The sequence below is a fragment of the Sinocyclocheilus anshuiensis genome, unplaced genomic scaffold, assembly GCF_001515605.1.
Source record: "Sinocyclocheilus anshuiensis isolate Anshui unplaced genomic scaffold, SAMN03320099.WGS_v1.1 scaffold283, whole genome shotgun sequence".
NCBI classification, from domain to species: Eukaryota; Metazoa; Chordata; class Actinopteri; order Cypriniformes; family Cyprinidae; genus Sinocyclocheilus; species Sinocyclocheilus anshuiensis.
The window spans coordinates 3019405-3029215 of NW_015549605.1; the positions used below are offsets into that span (position 1 = coordinate 3019405).

Genomic DNA, 9811 nt, shown 5'->3' on the forward strand with positions numbered 1-9811 from the left:
CTTCTGTCTTTCCATAACAGCTGTTAGGTGATGAGACTGTGTATGCTCTGCTGTTATTGAAGTAGGACATGATTCTTTTTCCAAGCAAGACTGAATTTCACTCTCGAAATTAATGTTCCTGAAAAGACTGACTCATTTCTGGATGTATGCATAGATTCTTCATACAGGAAATAGAGGCAGGTTGCAACATTGGATTAGTGCAGATTATTAGATTGGAAATTCAGATCAAATCTACACCAGACTCATTTACGAGAACCCATTCATCATGCACAATACACTGTATGAGTAAAGGGCTGTGATTGAATTTATTTGTTTTATTTATTAATTTGTTTGTTTGTATGTATGTATGTATGTATGGTCTTGCATTCATGAATCTGCATCGTGTATACTGGTAAAAATCATTATTTATTTTTGCTTAGCCTGCAAAGGGATTTATGGATTATGCCATATTATTGCAGATATATATTATTGTGCTTGATGTCTTTGAATGTGTGTAAGGTTTAGTAGGAATATCTGGTAAAGATGTTTGAAAACACTGATTTTTTTTTATTTTTTTTTTTTACAATTTGTAGAGATTACACATTTCAACTTGAAATAAACGAATAAATAAATGCTGTATAAAAATATTTAATCACATAAAAATGAAAAAAGAGAACATAATGAAACCCATATAAAATTCAATACAGTTGAAATAAGTCATATAAAATAATGCACAAAAACAGAAAATTTAAAAAAGATGAAAACTGAAATGTTCTTGATATAACCATTAATTTCAGTAAAATAAAATGTCATGGTTATAATAAAATAAATGAACAAATAAATACATTTAAAAAAACACCAATTAAAATAAAATAAATTATTAAAATAAAAAGAGGTCAATACAAATCTTAATTTTACACATTATTATTATTATTATTAAACCTGTCTCTGGTCTAATCACTATCGTTGTTCTGTTTCGCGCACGCCACGAAACTACATTTCCCATCATGCAACTCAGCTGCACCGTGGTCGAGCACTAGCTTAACAAACGCGCGCCGCCGCGTCTCGTCTCGTGCAGCAGCGCAGTTCGCTCGAGCGCTCTGAACAATGACTGCGCGAGAGGATGATGTGAATCTGGACAAATGAGTGATTTAACATCAATACTGCACACCGCGCTGTTTTGTACGCTTTTTTCACAACAAACACCCTGAATATGTGGATTCCTACAGAACACGAGAAATACGGAGTCGGTAAGTTTGCTGTTTATTTTTTTGACGCGACTCTGTTACTATTGAATCAGCGTTGTAACGTTACCACACACCGCTATTGCTTTCACACAGTGCTGGCTTGTTTTTGTTTCTAACGCCAAACCTGCTTGGTTTGTTTATACATGTTTGGAAAAGAAACAAGTGTTTCGTGACTTTGTTTGAGTGACTGAGTGGATGTTGTTTGTTTTACATACGGTGTGTAATTGAATGGAAATGTATATATTTGATCATATTCACGTACTGTATAGTGCATTTCCTCTACTGGGTTTCACCCTTTACTGCTCTTTTTGTGACCTCAGTGCTGTTTTGCCAAGAATGCAATGCAACTGTGAGAATCAGTGCTAGGAAGTCATATAGTCGCTGCAAAATAAACGAAGAGCGGAGAATGTGTTTTGTGGGCTGTGTTGTCATTCACCCTAGAGCATATGTGAAATGAATTATGTGTTATGTGTAGTATGCCAGCATGATCTGCGTTTCATGAACGTTTTTTCTTGCATATTTGAGTTGAACTTGAAAGTAATGCATGCTCTTGGATTGGTGACTTTTGGTTAGATTAGGTCAAGTGAGGTTTTGCACCATTGTCAAATCGAGATTTATGTCATCTGGTTGATGATATAGTTATGCAGTGAACAGTTAAAATGGATGCATGTTTGTGTCTTCAATCTGTTGATGGATGATGAATGCTGCTGGATGAGGGAATTAATTCATCAGTGTGATAAATGTATTCAAAGCTCAGAGATTGTAACCAATGAGACCCAGAATGCTTGGCAAAAGAAGGCTTGTTAGAGTGAAACTCTTCAGGGATCTTGTCTTCAGTTATGGTGATTTCTCTGAGGATTTTGTCATCTTGCCACATCTGTTACTTTAAAGTGGGACTCACACCCCAACAGGGATTTTGGGTTTTATATCCAGTGGCTTCGTATTTTTTGCGTTTGATCTTTTTCCAGAAACAAAATCCATGTTTTAGTGTTTAATTGGAAGCTGGCAAGTGGTGCTCGTATGTAAAGTAGTGAAGAATGACTCTCAGCCACAGATGAAATATGAATGAACCCCCACAGCCACTGCAATAAGACACCAATTAGCCCTCAATTGGATTAATTACATCTAATTAAATCAAGGCAAAGTCTGAAAATCCAATTCATGTAAGTCTCAATGGCCCTCCTTTAAAGTTTTTTACCTGCTAACAGGAACTAAGAAGAGATGATCTTTTTTGCCCTAATGTTGTTTTTGACAACCGTGGCATTTGAGGAAACAGACGCAGACGCTGAATGGGTGGAAATACCCACATTTTTGTCAGAACCTTTTTTTTTGTGCATTTCTTCCTTTGCTGTCTTCATTTCGTAAGACAAATGTGATTAACTGCGAGCCTGAAATAGATTGAGGGTGGAATATGACTAACTTTTGAAACTAGTCAAGCAAGCTCCTCTGGATATTTTCTATGAATCAGTCTGCCTTGTTCTACCAATTTTTAGAAATGCTAAAAAAACCCTCTGCCCCCTCATTTGAGTAAAAAAAAAATACACCCCATTGCTGAAGCTGATAGTGTTTCCTGTCAGGCATGACGATGTACGTCGTATTCTACTAAAATCTTATTTAAACTTGGATTTATGTTTGAATCATAGCAACCGTGTTTTCATTGCAAGAATTGCAAGAACATGGCTGGATCATAAATCACCCCAAATTTAAAATAAGAAAGAAGGCTAAAAGTTTAAGAAATGTAACATTTTGCATCATGAAAATTCAGCATGTTTTTAAAACCATTAGTAAATGGCTTGATATTTGGCCTTTAATTGCCGTTGGCCAGGAACTGTACACATTTTCTGTCAGTCATGTTTGTTTGTTTGAGTAAATATTATATACAACAAGTGCACATTTAAATGCATAAATTCAGTGCCCATCTTATTTGCTGCAATTAAATTGCATTATATTTGTAAATGATAATAATAATAAATATCTACATTCCCCCTCTTTAAACTCTCATTACAGTAATGTCATAACTGTAAAGCAAAAACAAATATTGCAGTATTATTTAAATCTAAATAAATTAAATAATAAATTACGTTATTTCAAGTATCTATACATTATGAATTATTTGTTATAAAAAGTCCAGGCAGCTTGATTTGTATTAGTGTGCTTGTTTCCTCCAATTTTGTGTGGAAATGTACTAAAAATGAGCTAATTTTTCTTTATGCAGTGTTTAATATCACTTGATTTTGGGTGTAAATAAATTGCATTATATATATTTATAAATAATAATAAATATCTACATTTCCCCTTCAAATTCTTACTACGGTTAAGCAGAAAAATTACTGTAAAGCGAAAGCAAATAATGCATTATTATTGAAATCTAAATAAAGTGTCTATACATTATGTATTTTTATTTTTTTTTGCACAGATTTAATTTATGCTGCAAAAGCATTTTTTTCCCCATTAGAGTAATGAGAACTTTGGGTGGAAATGTCCCAAAAATTTGCTCAATTTTATCTATGCAGTGTTTATTAATTGACTTTGGGTGACATTTTTTTCAAATGCACCCAATAAAAAGTGAACACAGCCCATCATGAATGATTTGGAACAGAGCCACCGTTTAAAGTGCTCTTGAATGCTCAGTGAGCCCAGAAGAGCTTTGACTGGGATGTTCTGGTGTGTGTTTTCATGAATGTGTGTGTGTGTGTGTTGGGCCCGGGTCTAGCGGTCGTGCTGCCCTTGTTTCCTATAGTATTCAATCCCCCTGGGACAGTGGAGCGGGCGAGGGGGGTTAACGCTGTGTGGAAGTGTCCACCCTGTGCGATGCCCTGTGGGATTAGCAGGTTGTTGTGGAAGTGCAGCGGGCCATTCCTTCATTATAGAAAATATTCTGTTAACGACCGGAGCCGAGGGATCTGAGGGGGCGGGGCTTCTCAACACCTCAGCGCATGCAATTGCCTCTTCATTCACAGGCCACGCCCCCAAAAGAGCTGACACAGTGATTTAGATGGACCCACGGGGAGGCCAGATAATATCCCATTTCTGTCATGACTCAGGCTCCAGATGGGGGAATAACACATATATATTAACGTGCACATGATTATCTACTGGAAAACTAACACTTTTACTCCAATTTGTGTTCTGGTATTTTTCATGTAGGTTTTTCTGAATATCAGGAGGAGCAGAAAATCATAGACAGTGGTCTTTTTTTGATTTGGACCAGTAAGCAATGTCCTAAAAACCAATCAGAACTCCCTGACAACTAATTAGCTTCAACCAATCAGTGTATGTTGAGTAAAACACTTCAAAGCCTGGTCTGTTGTTTTAAGGGAACAATTGCAAATGAGGATATTAAGGATATTGCAGACATTCAAATATTTAATAAGAGTTATGTTTAAGAGTAAAGGTTTGAGCCAAGATTCCATTTTCAGTTTGACTAATAAAAATGAGGAGCTACATTTATTTTTTTTAAATGTACATTTATTTATTTTACAATACATGTATTTTTTTTAAATGTATTGTTTTGGCCAGTATTTGATGTTAATCAGTCTGTATTGTATATGTAATTTAGATTTTTGTCTATTTTAAGAATTAGATCATAATGTAATGCTAACTTGAAGGAATAGGAATAGATTACGGGAAATATTTAACCCTTTAATCTTATGAGTGCTTTTCTTTTAAGAGTGCATTTAGGTCTTGAGTTGCTGTGTGTATGTAATTATTTTATATATTATACAAAGTACTATATATTTATGATTGCTTATTTGGCATAATCTAAAAACTATTTTTTGTACAATTTCATCTTTTTTTGTTTTAACCTGTGCATCCCTACTATCCATAAATCTGATTGCATGCCTATCTATTTTTATTTCCGCCAAATTATATATGCCATCTACCTGGCTGTATAAACCAGAAGCTATTGAGATGTCATTAAAACACCTTACACCGTCTTTTCACACCTCTTATGACTGCAGTTATGGACACTTACATGAAATAATCAGACAGGCAAATCGGAACAGTCTCTTGCAAAGACAAGATCCTTTCTGAAAACCACAATCCCCCACCCTTTGAAACCGAAGCCTGGTTCTTTGCGGAAATCCCGTTATTGATCCTAAACTAGGCACACTCCCCCCAACCTCATAATCCTTCTGACCTTTGACCTCCCGTTCAGGGTGCACGCAAACAGGGAGATTATTAATACACAATCAGTGGCTGGAACGTGGATGTAATTAAGTGTGCTGCTGAATGCCTCATTAATGCAGGGGAAAGGCTTCTGTGTGCGGGAGAGATGGATGTAAAGAGAAGGACGTTCGTTATCTGTGCTCTTGGCAGGAAGGAGGGCTGCTGGTGTCTGGCTCAGACAGCGCTACAGATATGCCTTTCACAGACATCTGTTAAAGGACTTGTTCACCCAAAAATGAAAATACTGACATCATTTACTCACCTTCATGTCTTTCTTTTGTAATGTGGAACACAAAAAGTGATTTTTTTTAAAATAATTTTTGTTTTTAGTCAGTCGTTTCAGTTTCAGTTTAATTAAAAACAATGACTTAATTAGCTTATTTTTTATTCATTATTTATAGGAATGTAACGATTCACTCAACTCATGATTCGATTCACGATTCGATTCACTTTTTTTTTTTAGCAAAATAAGATTTAAGACAAATTATAAATTAAATGTGTCCTTTTATTATTGCTTGGACAAAATGCTCCACGTTTCTTTGTGAAATTTAAATATAACACTATAATAATATACTAATATAGCACTTATAGCATATAATTACTCTTTTGTTGGTTTTGATTGCTTCTATTGTCCTCATTTGTAAGTCGTTTTGGATAAAAGTGTCTGTTAAATGACAAAATTGAAATATACTGTAAATAACAAAACTACATTGAAATTTTAAAACAAGCCCCAAATCAAATAAATAAGTAACACAAATAAAATAAATCTCTTCCTCACTAAATATCTGCCCATGGTTCATTTGAGTCATTTCCTTTCAATGAATCAGTTGATTTACAAAACCAATTCATCTGAATCGGTTGATTTGTGATCACAAAATCTGAATGATTTGTCAACTCATTGACTAAATGATTCTTTTGTAGTGGTTACCAGCTAACAAGATGGGATGATTATGAGTGAATAATGAGTTATATTTCGGTATGTTCCTCACAAAGCTGTCGAATTTATCGTTTTAAATCACTTCTATGATTCATTTAGGCCTATATTCATTTTGGAGCATTACTGTATCTCATATACTTTCATTATATTGATAGAATTTGTAAGTTTTGAGGTGAACAGATCCTTTCTAAATCATATTTCTGCCAATTGCTCCACCATTTGTCTCCCCAAATTCACATTATCCTTACATCCAGAAGTCGACATGCTGGGCCACTTGAACTGTTTTCCTTTTGTTGTTTAATGCTTCTGTTGTCTGCACTGTGTCTGAGAGTGTGTTTGAGAATGACAAATCCAGTTGTATACCCTGAGCTCCCTTTAAACCCACAGTGGCAGCATCCTAACAAGACAAACATGTGTTTAGACACGGGATGCCGAGCTTTCGCCAGTTCTTCTGTGTTCTTCATACCCACCGAGTTGTTCCTCCTTAAGCCGTTTTCTTCACGGCTGATGCCTGGAGTTTCCTGTATCCCACTGCTTGTTCTTCCTCCGTAAAGATGCTTCTGTGATTTCTGCTCACCCTGACCCTGATGTTAAAACTGTTATGAGAGACGATGTGCTGTAAACATGGCACACAGAGGTGCTGGGGTGTTATTATGTTGTAATTTCGGTGTAGCCCAAATGATACGTATTATGTTTTTGTCATGGGTGTGTATGTAGACGATGTGTAATAATGTATGCACTACTTGCAAACTGTTTGATGTTAATGTGATAGTTCACCCCAAGTTAACATTTGCATTGTTTGTTGTTCTGTGAGAAGCAAAAGTAGAAAAATAATCTTTTCATGCAGATTCAGACAAGTTCATGACGATTTGCAAATTTCTAACAAGTAGTGGTCGACTGATATATTGCCAATGCCAATATTTGGCATTTTATAATTATTGGCATCGGCTGATAAGTTTGCTCTGATTAGCTGATGCATAAGACTTTTATTTTGACGGCGCTGAAAATGTCAATTCCTGAGCACATCTTAATGACATTACTTTCTCTGTTTAACAGTTTTGTCTAATAAATTTGTTCACCCAAAAATGATAACTTTGCATTTAGTATTCGCTGTCACGTTGGCCCAAACCCATATTTTTTTTTTTTCTGTGAGAAGCAAAACTCAATTTTATTTTTTTTTCTCAAGAATCTTTCCATACAGTGCAAGTTAATGACAAATTGCCATTGTCTGACAAACTCTAAATAGCTAAAAAATGCACCATAACAGCATTGAAAAAATTGTCTGTATGACTTGTGCACTATATTCCAGGTCTTCTGAAGTCATACAATAGATTTTGTGAGGAATAGACTGAAATTTAAGATGTTTTTCACTGTCAATTTTCAATTTTTCCCACATTTGCGTCCAAGATCCAATGTCAGTGATGCTGGTGAAACATTTCATTTCATTTTTTCGGCTTGTCAAGCTATTTTATGACTTCAGAAGCCTTGGTAGATGTCGTATTTTATTGTGCCTTTTTGCCCTTTTTAAAGATGTCCAATGTGGTCACTGTAAGCTGAGTTTTACTGAAAGAATAGCAACCTGAAAATACAAGAGGGTCAGTAAATGATAAAAAAAATCTCCATTTTGGGTGAACTATCGCTTTAACAGTAAGTTTTTCCTTCTAGTCCAGTTGGAACAGATTGGACAAGCTTTTTTTATATCTTTCATTCCAGACACTTGCACACATGTACGTGTCTCGACAGATTTTCTCGCTCTGTCCGTGGGGAAAACGAACTGAAAGTGGACCTGAGAGGCCATTAGCTGTTATCTAAGCTGTCAGGGGTGCGATACAGCGTTCGTATCCTCGCCTGACTGCTGCTGTCAAGGCAACCACACCAAATTCGCTGCTTTAACATATCTCGCTAAGACTAGCTGCCACACTTTCTCATGCACTTGATGATGTGCGATATCTAGATCACTTTATCCCCTAGTAAGGCCAGGACTGGGGCAGTACTTCCTCTCAGGGATACTGTGTGAGCATTAATTCCTATTTTCACCTATACTTAATGCATTTCTTCTTACATGTTGACAGCAGGGCTAATTAACACCCTGCTGGTTTTTAATATGTCTTCCACGTGTCGTGTGAACCTGTATTGACCTCATTGATTCGAGATTTAGTCACCTGTGCATTGCTTTGGTTTATGGTCGTTACAGAGTAGAAGATACACAGAACCCTTCTTGAATAAATGCACTTCAGGTTCTAAAGTTTACATTTATTTAGTGGTTTGGAAAGAAGTAAATATCTTAAACTCCATGTCTCTTGTTCATGTGTTGTTTTAAAGGTGATTTATGAAACAGATGGTTTTGACTGAATTTTGATGAGATGAATCACAATTATGACAAAGTTATTTGTATAAATGTATATATTATATACATTTTAGAAAAAGGTATGCATTTATGATGTATTTTCTTTATTTTAGTGTAGTTTAGTATAGTACAGTTTTTTATTTATATAGTATTAAAATATAAATGTTGTGATATTTCTTATTACAAAATGTTTAAAAACTTGTAAGTGAATGAATTAAAAAAAGATTAAAATACATTTATGTATCATATATATTTCACTTAAAAATCATAAATGTAATTTAATAGTAATAATACAATAGTATATTGTATTATTACTATAATATACAATAGAAATAAGCAATAAACCATGAGAGGATATGATTTTTCATGGTCAATGGGTTTTAGAGAAAAATGCCCCATGAACAAGTGGTAAAACTATAACATGTGGCTTATTGCTGTACTATGCAACCTCTTTGTACTAGGGATGCACCGAAATGAAAATTCTTGGCCGAAACCGAACAAAATGAATCACTGGGCCGAATACCGAACACGGTTTTTCGAGTTTTTTCCCCCCATGAATTAAATAGCCAAAATGTGCTTTTACTGTTTTGTCTTGCTTTTCAAAGAAAAAAAAAATCAATTACAAAACAACAATTTAAAAATATTTAACACTGAAAATTTTGATGCCTTGTAAAAATTCATAAAAATGTGACTGAGCAACTGACGATAGCAGATTTTCCTCGCGCTTTGGACTTTGAACCCTGGATAATGAGCAGATAGCGTCGCGAGCTCGTGCATCGCTGTCAGAATACATACAATGCATGCGTGTATTAGAAAACATAACGTTCTGCAGTTTATTTACTAATTGTTTAAAGAGGTCATATGATGCCCATTTTCCACAAGTTGATATGATTCTTTAGGGTCTTAATGAAAAGTCTGTAACATAGTGCTGCCTTGCTGAGAAAAGACTTATTTTAAAACATTAGAAAATATTACAGATCCTAATTTGAACACTAACATTTATGAATGTTGATAGAGTTCTTGCTTTTTCTCAACTTTTATTTTGGCGGAAAAGAACAGGAAGACCTCAATTAGGGCTGCACGATAAATCGCATGCGATATTTAATGCGCATCTTGTCAGAAAGACGGCTC

The 9811-nt window shown here is 35.1% G+C and overlaps 1 protein-coding gene across 1 annotated transcript in view; it reads left to right on the top strand.

Annotated features, from left to right (window-relative positions):
* Window positions 1-1064: 1064 nt before the first annotated feature.
* The window catches only part of LOC107658732 (dedicator of cytokinesis protein 4-like), a 117769-nt gene continuing 109022 nt past the window's right edge, over window positions 1065-9811 (top strand). The window contains exon 1 of the mRNA XM_016447384.1: window positions 1065-1229. Coding sequence (XP_016302870.1) covers window positions 1193-1229 — 37 coding nt within the window. The 5' untranslated portion in view covers window positions 1065-1192. The remainder of the gene's footprint in view (window positions 1230-9811) is intronic.